This window comes from Colletotrichum gloeosporioides (assembly GCF_011800055.1).
Source record: "Colletotrichum gloeosporioides strain Lc1 chromosome Unknown consensus_40, whole genome shotgun sequence".
In the NCBI taxonomy this organism is placed as follows: domain Eukaryota; kingdom Fungi; phylum Ascomycota; class Sordariomycetes; order Glomerellales; family Glomerellaceae; genus Colletotrichum; species Colletotrichum gloeosporioides.
In genome coordinates, this window is record NW_025544685.1 from 387,605 (window position 1) to 404,503 (window position 16,899).

The following is a 16,899-nucleotide window of genomic DNA, read 5'->3' on the forward strand; positions in this document are numbered from 1 at the left end:
TAAGAGTATTTGGTTAAGTGTCGACGGATTGATAGACTAGTTGCTTTGAAGAGTCTTCGACGTACTAATTTGTCCATCAAGAATTGAGCGAATAGAGTAACAAGAAAGCTGTACTAATTCAGTCATGGCGAAATGGCTTTGAGGCGCCTAATGACTAACCAGTTTCTGCAAAGCTGAAATCAGGCTCTCATCGCTGCGTCAATCTGAAGGCTATGGGCCGCACAGGACCTGCAGCCGGAGACCTGATCTTGATAGGTCAACCAAGTGAAATAATGCCGAAGTGCCTTTCATTGGTGGAATTGTTCAGATCTTGATGGAGACTCTCATCCATTCCTACTTTGATCGAACATGAATACATCTACCTGGGTTGACCTGGGCACTGGCACCGAATCGACAGGAATTCATCAACGCCCCAATTGCACCATGAATGCACTTCTTGTCTTGATTAACCGATTTCTTCCCCAGTAGATGGGAGACTATTGACGAAAAGCCGATCTCCCAGGTCGTCATAAGCTTGCCACTTGTGAGGAGATGTGACTGCCAAACATTCAAATCAAGTCAGATTTTATGCTCCACTTCACTGTGATTGCTCATACATGCTGCGGTCTAATGCATTGTACTCGATTTAACAAATGCCTTACAGCTGCCAAGTCAGAGCCTTGCCCGAATGAGGATAAAATGCGGCACAACACTTCTTCTAGCCAAGACAGGCAACCCGGGAATAAATGTCTCAGTTGACACATCCACCTGCGTATCACAGTGATCAGTGTCTAATCAGGCTTTGTAGACATTTTTTGCCGCTGTCAAGAGCCCAAAATTCCATATGCTATTCTGCCAATTTCTGCCTTCGATTGCGACTCGTTGGCTGTTTGGGTAAAGGGTCGGACCGGTTGGTTGCATTGCATATCGCTCAACGGTCTTGTGTAACCGGACATAACGCAGTAAGCTGACGAACCGCGGACCGTTCCCGTTGTAATCCGCGTTATTTGATTGGGTATGAACCATTTCCAGAATATGAAAGGGTGCGAAAGAGCTGCAAGTGGTAGGTGGGTTGGGCATATATTGGATGCGTGTGACAACTTTAGTCGTTCTGAACCCCTGACGAAATCAAGACTGCATAGTGCTTGCGCATGGAATTAGTGATGGCCCAGCCTCGTATGGAGGACTCTGTGTTGTGCTGCGGTGGTATTCGTGCCGATCACTCAAGGCGTTATTTCTTCGATGGACTCGAGCCTCGTCTGCCGAGAATTGGTGCGTTGTTGATCGTTCTTGATTTGTCCAGGAGCATCGGAGAGCTGACCCTATTGAGACCGTGAGGGGTTGAGCGTCATCGGTATTCATCCCGTAGGTCGGCCATATAACAGCGCATGGCCCGTAGACTGCGCTGCTGGTTGTCTCGAGTTAAGCAATCGAGTCTGCGTGTGTACAGTTTGGTGTCCAGCAATTAACCATGGCCGGGCTTTCTTCACTCGCCCTTGGCGTTGGAGCCGTCGTTTTCTTCTTCCTTCTCATCCGCAAAGTCTTGAAGACAGGCAGAAACGGTCCTCACCCCCCTCTACCTCCGGGTCCCAAGGGGCTTCCCATCGTGGGTAACCTCCTGGACCTACCCAAACCTGGAGACTACGAAGCAAAGCATTGGATCAAACACAAAGATATCTACGGTCCGTCATGTTGCGTTCGGCTTTTCCAAAATCTTGACTGTTGTCTGACCGTGGTTACGTCACACAGGGCCCATCAGCTCGATCACAGTGCTTGGCCAAACGATGGTGATCATCAATGATGCCAGCATCGCTTTGGACATGCTGGAAAAGCGAGCAGTGAAGAACTCGTCGAGACCACACCTGTTGTTCGGCGGTGAGATGTGAGCTGTGTATTCACAAGTATGGATGGCGGCCGAACGCTAACACAGGCATAGAGTTGGCTGGGGACACAGTCTTGGGCTTGTTCGGTACGGCGATCGCTTTCGGAAACATCGCAAGAACATAGCAATGACCATTGGCTCCACCATGGCTGCGGCCCAGTACAAAGATCTACAAGAGGCGGAGGCTGGTCATTTCTTGCTGCATATTCTGAACAATCCCCAAGGTCTCTTTGGACACATCAGAAAGTAAGTCAGTCACCGGCACTTACCTTAGTCAAGATTAGCATGCTAATGAGCCAAATAGAGAGGCTGCTTCAGTGGTTTTGAAGATGATCTACGGCTATAACGTAGACCAGTTCAAATCCGATCACCTTGTAGAGGCGATTGAAAAAGCAATGGACGGGTTTGGGCAGGCTTCTGTCCCTGGTACTTTTATGGTCGACATTTTCCCCTGGAGTGAGCAAATCAGACATGAACTACAGACACAGGGCGTTGCTGACAGAGTTTAGTGCGTTATCTGCCGGAGTGGTTCCCTGGAACTGGATGGAAGCAGACTGCCAAGGAATGGCGCGAAGACCTGAGGGTCATTGTTGAAAAGCCATTTGCTTTCACCAAGCAACAGATGGCCTCGGGACGAGACACCTCGTCAATCACCTGCAACCTGCTTGGGGGAGATCACGATAAAAAGCCCGAAGACGAGTACCTCACGAAATGGACGGCGCTCTCTCTCTACGCGGGGGGAGCCGACACGGTAAGCCCCCAATCTCGTGGATTGCCCAGCACGTAGTTGCCGGATACCAGATCAGGTACTAATTCGTTGCAGACGGTCTCTACAGTGGCATGCTTCTTCCTTGCCATGTCGCTTTACCCTGAGGTACAGCGTAAAGCTCAAGCTGAGATTGATCAGGTCGTTGGGCAAGACCGCTTACCCACCTTCTCTGATCGTCCCAACCTGCCATACATCGAGGCTCTTCTGATGGAGCTTCTTCGTTGGCAGCCCGTCGTGCCCATGTCCATTCCTCATATGTCTTCGGAAGAGGACATCGTCAACGGCTACTACATCCCCAAGGAATCAGTGATCCTGCCAAACATATGGTGAGTGCTCTCTATGAAATTTGCATCGAAGGCCCCTTCAAAGTCAGAGACTGATAGGCGAACCTCTCACGACAGGTATTTCACTCATGATCCGAAGTTGTATCATTCACCCATGGAGTTCAAGCCTGAGCGCTTCTTGTCCGCCGAGGGCAACACACCGGAGATGGACCCTAACAGATTTGCATTTGGCTTCGGACGCCGCATCTGCCCTGGCCGTGTTCTCGCCGACAACGCCTTGTTCATTACCATTGCACAGACTCTTTCTGCCTTGGAGGTCAGCAAGGCCGTCATTGACGGCCAGGTGGTCGAGCCAAAGATTAGTCTCCTGGGTGGGATTGTCAGCCACCCAGAACCCTTTGAGACATCAGTCAAGCCGCGCTCAGCGCAGCATGAAGCGCTCATACGGGCGGTTGAGAAGACCTACCCATGGGAGAGAAGCGATCAAGGAATGCTGGAGAAGATGGAGGTCTAGAGGAGTCCGACTTTGGTCCAATGTTCATTATGTGACCACGCATCTCCTTTTTCCTTGTAACTTTTCTTATAGTTTCGCATAGCCGGGTCTCTGTGAAGATATCGCATTGCAGAAGTCAATAAGCACCTCGTTTCAAGTCCTACGTACTATAACCCTGCAAAAACAAAACGCACCCAATCTTTGAATCCGTGGATAAGATATCGCACCATCATCTTCCGTTGTGAACTAATACGGTTGGTCCATTGCAGTCTTGACTATGACGGCCTATACTGCATGATGTTCTGTAAGGTTATGTGTCCTTTGGGAATGATTGTTTCATCAAGCTTTTGACTCCATTCGTCAATTTCCTTGCGCATTATCTTCAGCATATATTCAGCTCGTTTGAGATCAAGAACAGGGAACGATCTGGGTGCCTTGTCCCTGGCCTTCGTGAAGACCTTCGTGAAGAAAAACGAAACCATACTTCTGCGGCTTCCTGCATCAAGTTATCTTGACAAATACCGGCTGTTTCATTTTGCTCCCAGGACCACCCAGTACCCGTCTTCCAAATATCCTGTGATTCGCTCTGTAAAACAACCAAGCCTGACTCTTTCTGAACCAGTACCTTTGTCTACCCATGCGTTCCCCCTTCCAAAGAGTTGCGGAAATCTTCCCGAAAGCTCTTGGGCCGGTTCGCAATAGCAGCTGATGCCTGCCTGGCTACTAGACAGAATTTATTACTTTATCCATGAGAAACCCACCTTCTTACAACACACACAAACACACACACACACACACACACACACACACCATCATCTTTGATTTGTCGTCTCATCATAGCACGGTTCGCTTCGGCATCTTCTCTGTTACACCTTCTCAACTGTCTACCGGAATAAAAGGAGCCAGATCTTTCCATGAAATACCATGTCAGCTGCTAATGCTTCACGCAAGACCAACGGTCTCAGATCACAGATGAGCCTCTTGACAGTCTCGTTTGTGTTCTGACTTTTCATTGGAGACACGGTGTATGCCCACCGAAGCTGCGTGCCCGTCGAAGGCTTGCGAGGCTGGATTCTGCTCCTGGTTCTACTTCTGATGATTGAACTCTTTGCCTTGCTGGGTCTCACTGCATTTACGGCTGGAAGAAGGATGGCTGACCGAGCCAACAATTACATCTCTGCCATGATCATGGGACTTCGCTTCGGCACGTTTTACTCGGCGGCGACAACAGGCTGAACGTGCGACCTCCACCGCATATTCTGGGCCCTCAGTGGAATCTACATTGGCCTACTTATCGAACCCGCAACAGGAGTTTACAGCTCTTGTGCCTGTTGTATGGACACGCCTGTTCCTCTTTCGGGAGCCGAAGCTGAGCTTTAGGGGGATACAAACAAGCATCAAGTGGATTGGGACACGTCAGCGACGCAATCTGGTATCTCATATCTTGCTGCTCGCGAGAACGATTGTAGTGCGGTGGGGTTTACTCTGTGTGGTTTGCAGTACATCATTTGCAGCAGAGAAAAGATAATGCAGGAAGTTTCAACCGTATCTGAATATGTGATTTCGCAATGTAGCAATTCCCGGAAAGAAACACTATTTCCTCCGCAGATGCCGAAATAGAGCATTCATCTACGAAGAAATAATGCCAGAGGCAGAGTGTCAAATACAGAGTTGGGAATTGGGATGCCGCATTAACGCTTTTACCATGACAGCGCTGGCAATCACTGTGATCATCCACAGAACTGCATCTCTGTTGCTGTGATGACTGGGGCGATTACTTCCCAAGTTTACAACATCAACCTTGGTAGTTGAAACGTACAGGAGGAATCGTTTCGGTCACAGATTTAGCCATCAGAAGGGACATGTAACTAGAATGCTCCAATACTTCCAATTCTCATATCATCATACAGGTGAATGTCATGGAAACAGTCCAAGATGGCTCTGTATAACAGCAATACGCCCGCTTCAATACAACACATTAGCCTTGAGAGTATTGCATACCACGCCAGATCAGAAGGTTCACATAGCGTGGCAGCGTTTCATCAACATCTCATTAGTGTTAGGTAAACATCCGTAGCAAGCACTCTGAACTTTCCTGTCATTCAACATCCAAAGACAGAACAACCCCAACAAACAAACTCATCCAACCAAGACCCTACAACCACCAACACATCTATCATCGCCAAATTCGAACTCAGCCCGAACGGTGCGGCAGCCATGCCATAAACCTCGGAAGGCCACCCTCCAAACCCGCTCGTCCGGAGCCGGGAAGATCAGACCACCGGGGTGGCGCATCACACGTCCGACTCGGAAGCGGTTCAGGGACAAGACACACATCATCCGCCGGAAAGGATTTCAACCGATACGACTCTGCCTTCCCGCATTCCCGCTCTTCCATCCCGATGCATGGGTGCCAGCCGCATTCCATCGGGCCTGGCTTACTGAGCTCGACAAGGGGCGGCGGGGTGGGCATGTGCATCCTGCATAAAGACCCTTACCAAAACACCGAAGAGTAAGGCACGTATGTATCCGTATATTGAATGAGTAACGACCAGGGCTCAATCGAAAGAAAAGATCGGAGTCTCTGTTGAGATGATGTGAGTGAGCGCCAACGTGGCTGCTACCAAGGTAGCCCTCCATCATCTCAAATCATTGGTAGATCTATCAATGGTAGCTTAGGACCACGATGCCTTCTCGCACGGGAAATGCGTTTGCGGACCATGGTACCGCATTCGAAATTTCTCCTGCCCAGATCCCTGAAATTCATAACACTCCGTGAAGAAAGCATCTTCCTCGCAGCTGCGCGGCCCACATCAAACCCCAAATCTCCTCACGACACCTCCCTCCCCTGCGTCGTCCATATCCAAACTAGGCAAGCAAAGAAAAAATTTCGCCAACATCAAAAACAGACAATCTTGGACGAGGAGGAGCGAGAACCACAAATTAAAATATCGCCAAGTCCCAAGCCCTCGGGTTCGGTCTCTGTCCGAACGTCCCTCTTTCACATCAGGTTTTTGCTTACCCCACGATGAAATACCAAGAGCGCGGTCTTCTCCCCGCGCACCCTCTCCTCCGCACTCCCTCCACAGGACCACCAGCAAAGGACCAGACTTTTCGCGCGGGTCTGGACTCAATGGGGGTTAACGCCCCGCAGGTTTGCGTACGGGGCAAGACCGCACGGCGGCGGCGGCGGGGCGGACTGGACCCGACCCATTGAAAAAACATTTGAACGCCAACGCCAGCCCTGAGCCTGGGCGCTTAAACAGGCCTCCCGTCCCCATCACATGTCCCGCCCATCGTACGAGTATTATCTCAAGAGGGAGAGACCCGCGCATTCGACGCGTCTCGTCCATCCGTGGGCTTGGGATCGAGAGACAAAACCTGCTGAAATGCATGCAGGGCGGTTCTCTCCATACATGAAAGAAACACCCCGGATTGGAGATCTCGGAGCAAGGGAACTTTGACAATGAATAATCTCAGATTCCCCACGCCGCCCCGTTCTGGGGAAAATAAGGTGAAAATTATCGTAAGAGTGGTAATGTGTTTGGTTTGGTGCTGTGACCTCTTCGATGAGGTTGGAGCCATCCAGATATTTCCTAGGCAATGATTTGTCTCGACAAATTGTCTTTTGTCCGAGTAATTCGACGTCTTCGTCAAATCCTGATGTCTTGTGATCCATGGGAAAACGCCACACCGATGACCCCTGTAGGCGTGGCGTGGTCAATTTTGGCATTCTCAACTTTGGCCAGAGAAGGGCGTGCTCGGGATGTGGGCACTGCCAAATGATTGCCAATGATTGCGCCAATAAACCATAAAAGTTTCTCTTTGCATGCCAAGGCCAATATTCGTTGAACAGACGAGCGAAGCCGATTGTTGACGAGAGTCGCGCGCAGTTGGCGAGCGGCGGCGCATGTACCTGTGTGAGTAGCCGACCGCCGGTTACGGGGGTTGCCTGCATCTAGTGGAGAAGAGCGTTGAAGGTCTGGGCAAAGTGGGCATCGCGATGAGCCACCAAGACACCAAGAAGCCCGATGACTAAGATCCCGAAAGTCAAGACTTCGTAGTGCTCGTGCTACCATCACCAAGCTTCATGCCAAGCACTGGGCAAGGCGTCGGCGCAACCAGTGAAAGCTTGTTCGAATAGCGTTGTGCAACCTCACCTGCTATTTCAATCACAAGATGCGTAGATGGCAAAATATGTGGTATCAAAACAATTTTATATTCGTTCAAATAGATCATTCAGACTTCATCGCGCTGTTCCATGGGGTATTGTGCGGCATCCAGCCGGCGAAGGCCTTGTCGCCTTCCCTTGCCGTTTTCCAAAAAAACCAAAAATCATGTGCTGTATATATCTTGACATGCTTTGCAGTCGCCGATCCCGGCAGCGACACTTAAGCCTCCTCCTTGCGGACGTTCTCGACGTTGTCAGCGTGGATGCTGCCCTTCTCTTCATCGTGCTCATCAATGACCTTCTTCTCCTCGAATTCGCCCTGGACACCGGCGACGGCGTGCTCGAAGCTGCGGCCGCGACGCTCGGGACCGAACATGGTGGTGAAGACAATGCCGAGGGCGATGATGGCCGTGGCGATACCCATGACGGGACCGTAGGCCTCGACCTTGTCTCCGGAGGGTGCGGTGACGAAGGTGCTCTCAGCGATGGCGTTGACGATCTGCGCAGAAGGAGACGAGATCATGTTACCGAGCTGGTAGGTGATACCAGGGAAGGAAGAACGGAAGGCAGGGGGGGAAAGCTCGTTCAGGTGGATGGGAATGACACCCCAGGCACCCTGGACGAAGAACTGCATGAAGAAACCGCTGGCGCTGAGGCTACGCTCGCCAATGGGGAGAATCCAGGCCGGAATGAGACAGGCGGAGATGAGAGCCGAGACGATAATGGCACGGCGACGGCCGAAGAACTGCGACAGGTAACCGATGATGGTACCACCAACGCAAGCACCAGCCTTCATGAGAATGGAGGCACGGGAAGCACCGTCGTTGGCCATCTCCTTCTGAGCAATCATGAATGTGGTGTAAGAGTCTTGGGAAGTGTGGGAGTAGTAGTTGAACCAGGTCATGAGGATGATGCAGTAGACGCACATCTTCCACTCCTGGGCCAACATCTTCTTGGTCTCCCTCCAGAAGGCGCCAGGAGAGGCATCCTTCTTGCCCGCGGCCTTGGCCTCAAGGAATTGTTGGGACTCGGGGAAAGCAACGCGGACGAGACCGACGGCGATGGAGATACCGGCGGCGATCCAGAAGACTGTCTTCCAGGTATCGGTGCCACCACCGACGCCGAGGTTGGCGCAGGCAGCGAGGACGTAGCCGAAGGAGTAGCCCTGCTGAAGAATACCAGACATGAGACCACGAGCGTTGGAACTGTAAGCTTGTTAGCGAGTTGCTCGGGATATCAGGGAGAGGCGGGATTGAGTTCAACTTACGGGCAGTGCTCAAGAGCCATAGCAATGGCGTTTCCGTAGACACCTCCCATGAACAGACCGAACAAGCTGCGGACTGCCAGGAACTGCTGGAAGGTTGTGCTGTAAATGGTGGCGATCTGGAGAACACCGAGGATGATCATGTTCAGGACCATGGGCCACTTGCGACCCCACTTGTCACCAGCCAGACCGAAGGCGGCAGCACCGACGGATCGCAGGAGGAGGGTGAGAGTGATGGCGGTGGTGATGTCCGTCTTTGATCGGTCGTAGTACTTGGCCAGCTTGGTGGTCTGAATAGACAGGGCGTGGAAGTCGAAGGCATCGGCGGTCCAGGCGCAGAAACCGCAGATGAAGAAGAGCCAGTCGCGAGCGCTAAGCTGGGCCATCAAGCTGATGGGGTTCTTGATGGGATCAGGGCTGACCCATTCTGTGGTGGTCTCGCCATCGGGAGCGACGACAACGGTGCGCTGCTTCCAAACGAAGAGATCCTTCCAGGACTGCTTGGCCGTAGCGAGAACACCCTTGGCGACGGGGTCGGCGGGCTCAGCGTTGGACATGGCTGATATGTCTGGCTGTTGCTCGAGTCTGTGTTTCCTGGTGTGTATTTGGGGAAGGATGAAGGAGAAGACTGTAGAGACAAGAAAAGACGAGGAGGATGCGGCACTGCTGACTGAGTTCAATAAGTTGAGATGAGGGGGACAGACCATCGTTCTATATACTTTGAGGCATGCTTGCTGGCTCCCTGCTTGAAAGGCTGGGGGCCTCGACGAATCACCAGACCATCCATTGAGTCGGTGCCAAGAGTTCATCAGACATGGGGATGGTGGATAGAGGTTTCGAGGGGAAAGCTAGGGACAAGACAAAGAAGGCCCAATGTTGATGGTCAAGATGACTGGGATGGCACCGACTCGAACACGGTTTCGAGAGCGATCATCTCCCATGATGGAACGGTGCAGTACAATAGTACTGCAGACAGGCTGGCCAATGGGGGAGACAGTGTCTTTCGTGGATGCGTGGGGAGGTCGGAGCTGACGATGCGGGGTCGGGGGGAAAGGAGTGAGGAGAAGCGCGAGGATGTGAGGGGATGCTGTTGGAGGTGTGTGGGAGAACGAGATGCATCTGCTAGTGCGAGCTTAAAGCCTTGGCGTCTTTGAAGCACGAGGGAGACGGAGGTACACGACAGGGGTCCTGGAGACGAGGTAGGGGGAGGGAGGCCGGTAGTGTTGGAGCTAGGGATCATGATGGTTGACGAGACGGTGGCGTCCCGGCTCAGGATATTGCATACGAGCGCGCGAGAGAATACCTCTACGGTATGCCACGCGTGCGGGAGACGGCCTTCATTCCGGCGGATCCCTCCAAGGGCTTGAAGTGCGAACCACGGGCCTGGCAGCATGCCGTTTGTTTGCACAGCTGTACGAAGTACTTGTGTATGTGTTCGCAGTAACACAGGATGACTGACTCTTCTCCCGTTACGGCAGGGTGAGATGCGATGACAGCCGAGACGGGATCGAATGCAGCGCAAAGTCCACTAGGAATCGCCGTCCAAACACCCTTTCTGCTGCAGCCTCCTTTCGACATCTTTGGCTGATGGACTTCAACACGCGTTGGCGAGAGACATGATGACGGCGTGGGTGTACAACGTAACACACGTGGCCCTCTGCGTCGGCGGTTTCGGGCTGCGTGCAGAGCGGCAGACAATGAGTCCTAGAATAGGCCCAGAATAGGAAGTCTTGATACAGAAGACGCCATCGCGATGTCGAGAGAGGGTTGGATTGCGTTGCGGTATGGTATCTCGAGCGTAAGAGCCGTGTAAGAAACGGATGGGGTTGGGTGAGGCCAAGAGGTGCGATTGGGACGCTGAGAATAGCAACGGGGTAGCGGCGACGGCGACCAAAGCAGCGTAGCGTGGCGGCGACGGAGATAAGGGCCAGGTGGAAAAGAAACGCCAGGGGAGAAGAAAAAGCCAATGTCGAGGGTCGAAACGTAGAAAAAAGTTTGCGCCGCACAAAGTCGTAAGGGAAAGTCTTGGCCGTCTGTGTTTTTGGGTCTGGTCAGTTTGGCCGGTGGAGAGAGGTGGATGGGGATGAGGAGAGGGGAAAAAACAAAAATGAGGGCCATGTTGCATCACGACGAATCCTTCAGTTGGTGGAAGGAGGGGATGACCAATCAGTCATTGCCCATTGCGCGAATGGCAAGAACAATGGTGATGGAGGGGCAGGCACGGATCGGTACGTACATGCCTCTTTCCTGCGTTGATGAGGGAAAGATTCAGATGAGAAGGAAGGCACTGGACGCAGCCACACGGGATGACGCCTGCTCTTCGTTCCTCTTTCCGTGCCTTCCTTTGAGCTTCTAGAAGGATGGCTCAAGAGGCGCAAGATGGAAAGAGCAGCGGCTGCTTCGTACCTACCGCCCCCATCGTCCATTTCGTTTGGCTGCCCGTCCCGAGTCAACTGCCTTGATGGAGGTGGTGGTGGCCCTGGGTGGCATCTCAAGTGATCATTGTGCCCAAGGAATCCTCCGTAGCGCACCGTCGAATGCCAGCAAAGTGCAGGGATGGCGTCTTCCTCCAACGTAGGCCAAGACACGACGGACAGCGACTCTGCCAAGAAAGTGCTTGTATCTTTCTCGGCAAGCCATCCCGTTACGCCAAGCTGCTCGGCGCTGCGAGCAAAGTCGCCGCACTCTCAACGACGTCGACGTCGATTGAGAGCCATCGCGTGAAGTCGAAATCCCATCGTCAAAAACACCAGGCAAATGGCAGCGTCGTTTCGCGCGCTTCCAATCGAGCGGTTCGCGAGATCAAACGAACTGCTTTGACAAGTTTGACAGCCGATCCCCCTCCTCCTCCACGGGGTAAACGGGGTCGTCGGCGCTAGCGCTCCATGTGTCCACCGTAAAAGAAAGGACCAGAGAGGGCCAGAGGATGTTGGGGAATTAAGCTTAACGCTGGTTGTGGCCTGATGCTAACAGCTGGGCTGCCCGTGGTGGTGGCCTTCTGGTAGTGGAGGGCCACTAGCACTGCGAGAGTCGGCAGGTCTTGGCCAATGACGGTGCTGCTTTGGGTATCAAATTCGCGCACTGTTGCAGATGTCAGTGGTCGGTGGATGGATTATCGATGGATCATCAGCAGACGGTCCCAGTTCCAGGTCCAGTCCAGTCCCAATTCCCCAGAGCTTCCACTTGCCCTTTCCTCTCGTTTACGGATACCAGTAACCTGCTGGCGGGTTGGGGCCCCGAGTTCGTCAGGTGAGACACGGCCGTGCGTGCATTTCGCTGGGAAGAAGTCGCAATTGGCACCAAAAGAGTGGGAAAATGGTGCAGCTCGCTGCGCTGGTGTGCCTTCCGTCGGAACCCAGGCCCACCCCCACTGCCACTTCCATTGGTGGCGCTTTCCTCCGTTTGGCCAACCACCGTCTCGCGCCCGTCGCACCGTAGTGTCCCTGCCTGCTGCTGCACTTTCCCCAGGTCATCGGTGGGTGCTTGCTGCCTTCCCTGGGTTCCTTCTCGCTGGAAAAATACCTGGGAACTGTGAGAAAACGCAGGAAAGTCCGGCCAACCGGTGGGTCCTTCTCAGTCGGGCGCAACACCGACGCCGGCTCGTCTCCACTTTTCGTCGTCGACTCTCGGGCATCTTCCGGTTCTTTTTCTGCCACTGGCGCATCTTCCCCGTGCTCTTGCGACCCTCCACGTCCACCCTCCTCCACCACCAGTTGGACCGTAATCCGCTGTCATCCAAACGCCATCCATCACTCATTCGCTTCCCCGTTTGCGTCCACGAGGGGACCCCCGGGCGCCATTCTTCCCGTCTGTCCCACGGACCGCTGGTCCAGTTCATCCACTGGAATTTTGAGTCATGCTGGGTCAGCGTGGCTACCAGAAGCTACGATCCACGTACTCCCCGTCCTCGACTTGACCGCACTTGGAAGACCACCGCCGACGTCTCGACATTTGCCAAGACGCGATCCTCCATCATCCATGGCTGATGGCTAGGTATCTGGTCAGTTGTACCAGAAAAAAGTCCCTCGAAGCTGACCAATTGCCAAATTGTCTCGTCTAGAACTGATAGGCTAATGTACAGTAATACTCAGATGCAGATGCAACTTGCCCGGCACTTGGTCTCTCCGAGGTGACGGAACCACTCACAGTTCACCAACAATTGCTACCATCCCTCCATCCATCCAGCCTGCCGTCAATCTCGTCTCGCGTCGACTTGCTTTCCTCGCGCTCTTCACCCTGGCCTCGCCTCTGCAACCGGACGCCCATCATTACTACATCGCCTCGTTCGCCCGCATCTTCCTCCACGGTTTCCCCATTCCCATCTCCGTCTCCCCGCCTCTCCAACGCGTCGTCTCCTCTTCAACCCCAAACCCCGAATTTGCTTCCTCTGGAGTCTGCGGAGAAGAACGGGTCCATCTTCCTCGCCAAACCGGGTCCTTTTCGCGGCCTCACCACCAGCCTGGCCCTGCCGCCGTCCACCTCCCAGCGCCGTCGCATCACCCCACTTCCACCACTACCCACCACTCAACACCACACACGAGAGACCCTTGCTTCCACCGCCCAAAACATCTGCAGGCGCATCTCCCGGTTCTTTCGAGATCCCCTTCCAGCCGTCTAGTTGGCGTCCTTTGCAAACCCGGCATGCTGCCGCGGGCACGACCCTAGCATTCGCCGTGCCTTTGACCTACTGAGTTTTCCCAAATTCAGGCCTCACCTACATGAGATGGGACATGTACTCCGAGGTCCAGATCGTCGACTCGCAAATCATCAAAAATGCTACTGAAAACTTCAGACTAAACAGCGGTGAGCCTCATCTCAGGTCTGGATGTCGCCCACGTGCTGGTAAGCAGCCATTGGCTTCACAATTACCTTCGACACTGCATCAGTCGTGATAAGATGCGGCAGCACCCAGCCAATCGGGCCATATCAGCGACTTCCAGCCACCGAGACATGCGTTCACACCTCCAAGCCGACCGCTCCAAGCCGGCCCTAAGCCCCGGTCGCTGTGTCACTGGCATCCCAGCGGAAAGGCCGCTAGAATTCATGCTAGACCATGAGGCGCTTCTAGAAGGCCACACGCTCGTGATGCCGCATTGCATTCTGGCCAGGCCATCGAGCTAGTCATCTACGGAGTTACCTTTGCGACGTTGTCGTATATCCTTCGAGGGCGCAACTTCAGCAGTCTCCAGGGTCGTTATCTCTTGTTTCGAACCGGGTTGCGCATGGGAGAACAGCTGGCCTGTGATACGCTGTCCGTGCTGCGTGCGACGCTGGGAATAGCATGCAACAAAACAACTCGGACTCTCTCAATGTTTCCGAAATATATTCAGGGTCCGTCTCAAATCCCAGAACAGCTGCTAAGATTAGATGACAGCAGCAAAGAATTGGAATTCTGGGTAATCGCATGAGTTTTGCATCAGATCTACAAGCGCCGGACACTCGCCCACTGACCCCCAACTCTGCCCAGCCTTTCTCAGCAACTGAAGCTCAAATACAAGAAACGCCAAGGCCCCGAACCCATATTTCTCCTTCCTTGGCTTCCTTTCTCACGTCGACATCACGACAAAACGGTTGCCTCCTGCTTGGCATCAGATCCGACAGCAGCATTCGCGATAATAGCTCATGCGCTACGAGAAAGAATAGGCGCCCCATGAGTCGCGCCGTCAGCGAGAAACGAGGGGAAGCTTGGACTTGGCTTACGCACCTCTGCGCGCCTCGGGTGCTTGTTTGTCTTGCTAAGGTAGGTTCGGTCGACTTGCCCTCGAGCGGCGCCCACCTTCTTCAGCCGCCCGCCCACCGAACGCCCGCCGGTCGGTCGGTCTTGCCCCCGGAGCCCGTCGTCCATTCCGAATCATATTCGTGCCCCAGATTACACCAGGTCATGATTCCTTCTACCGGAATGCCCAGACATGTCATCGGTCATGATATTTATCATGAACGCGGGGGTGTCATCAGCGCGGCTATGGATCAAAATCCTCGGTGCGGAGTGCTCGGATCTCCACTTACATTGGGCCAGATCCGGATATCTACGGAGATCGCCTCCTTCGTCTCCTTTCTGACCCCTCACAATACATCGCCAGCCTTGTTCTAGTGAATTGACTTCCACACTCATGGCCAGCATCCAGCTAATATCCCTCATGTGTCAAGCGCGGGACGAAAATTATTAGGCACTATTAGATCTTGGCCACGGAAGTTTTCCTTGGCATCTTACGATGTTGATGGCAACGGTGGCTGTGCTCATGACGAGCGGTTTGAATGGCCCATAGGCCCTGCGGGAATTTTGCAGTTGTCCCCTCCTGTGATTGCTATGTGCACGTTTCGCATCATTTATTGCCCAGAGCGGCTCCTCCTGCATTTCTTGGAGTGGTTCAAACACCGTAAAAACATAAGACAAGAGTAACCCATACCGATGTCAAATAGGACTCCATTATCCGTGGATATATCGTTGATATGTCTATCCCTTTGGTGGCTCAACGCGACCACGTATCGCACTGCAATAGCCTACGGTAGATGGAAGTCTTGTCGATAGGAAAACGAGCAGAACTACGCATTTCCGTGACGGCGTATGTTCAAGAGGCCCTCACAAACGGCGTCCCTAATCTGCGGCGCCCCTCGGTGAGACGCCGTGAGCTAACATGCCGCCTTCTAGCTACTCCCTTCTCGCCCTGTGGCTGTAGAGGCTGTGAGGGCTCTCTTAATTATGAGAATTTTGAGCGTATTTTAGCTGGGAAAGGCTCTGATTATACTCTTTGGCTGAGAAGGGGGTTTCTAGCTTTGAGAACCTCTTAGTAGGGCCTCTTCTAGGTTTTTTCTTATTATGCAAGACGTCCTCAGATCACCGAGATCCATGGATGGTGCGTTAGAAGAGGCATCTTCTCCAATCTGATAGTTGAGATCGCGTAATCCGAGCCGCGTATGTCTGCAGCCAAAAGAAAACAGCTGACTGTTGATATGTCCCGGCTCGAAAGACCTGGAGTCTTAGCACTCTGAAGCCCGCATTTCTTCGAGAAGTCTGGGTGCTTGTGATCGGGATTGAGTTTGCTTGCGAGACACTGCATGACCTCAACTTCATATGTACATCAATGTGGCCTAAATCTCAATACATCCGACAACAACTATGAAAGGTAACTGAGACTCTGAACTCGCGCCAGGGAAAAGGGCCTTGTCACTTTCGCAACTATTGAAGAACCCTGGACCAAATCTTTGATGAGCATTTTCAGTTGCTCTCAAAGTAACTGATGCGGTTCATCTGAAAGATAAGGTGGGAATCTGGGACCTGGTTGACCAAATACCGGAGAAGCTAATGTTACTGTGCGAGAGGCTACTATCGTACGTACTGACAACTTACCACAGGCGTGGGGTGGTCTGGTTCATTGCAAAGCTGGTACAGTGGTACATTCGCAAGAGAACCTCCGTTTGTCGAGGAAGTGATGAACGTTGTCCTCCGGCGAGTCTAGTCCAAGACGTGGAGAGAGGCGCGACTCAGACTTAAGCCGGGGTCAGTATGGAGAGACTCAGACGCAGATGTCTTATTGTTCAATCCACAGGAAGGCTCGGTGAGCACGAATACTGTCCAGTCTGCACATGCCTCTTTATGAAACTACATGGTTGAAGAGAAGGGGCGGGTGATGCTGGTCCCTACTTGCAGCCAGACAACACGTGGCCTGGAAGTTCTGAACATCTACCCGGAATGCTCCAAAACCAACAAGATGATTACTGGCAGAATCCCGCCTCTGTAACTAAGACGATATGTTACGCTTATCTTGGTTGGACCACGCCCGTGGCTGACATCGACCGATTCAGCCTAGTCAGGCATCCTTTGTCCACCATTTATGGTACTTGGTGCGAAATTCAAAAGTTTAACCAAGGCAGTAATGGATTTAGATCACTAGAATCTTCTTCAGCGTGTCACTTCACGGACTGTTCCGGCTGGCCCATTTGCACGCGGAAGATTGCCTGTTAGTATACATGGTCTTTGAGGGTTGTACAGCGCTGCTTATCATATATAGAGTGTATCTTATCCACAGTCGTAGATGGCGGGCATCAAGATCCTCGAA

General features: G+C 52.8%; 2 protein-coding genes across 2 annotated transcripts; one reads left to right on the forward strand and one right to left on the reverse strand.

The window, feature by feature from the left end:
* Positions 1–1,450: 1,450 nt before the first annotated feature.
* On the forward strand, positions 1,451–3,428 carry GCG54_00005142 (Multifunctional cytochrome P450 monooxygenase; the record flags this gene model as incomplete). Its single annotated transcript, XM_045405173.1, has 7 exons — positions 1,451–1,661; positions 1,729–1,861; positions 1,916–2,107; positions 2,166–2,317; positions 2,371–2,612; positions 2,685–2,956; positions 3,032–3,428. The coding sequence occupies 7 exons, from the start codon at positions 1,451–1,453 to the stop codon at positions 3,426–3,428; spliced, it is 1,599 nt and encodes a 532-aa protein (XP_045264937.1).
* A 4,370-nt stretch (positions 3,429–7,798) lies between these two features.
* On the reverse strand, positions 7,799–9,549 carry GCG54_00005143 (uncharacterized protein; the record flags this gene model as incomplete). Its single annotated transcript, XM_045405174.1, has 2 exons — positions 7,799–8,783; positions 8,846–9,549. The coding sequence occupies 2 exons, from the start codon at positions 9,547–9,549 to the stop codon at positions 7,799–7,801; spliced, it is 1,689 nt and encodes a 562-aa protein (XP_045264938.1).
* Positions 9,550–16,899: the final 7,350 nt, after the last annotated feature.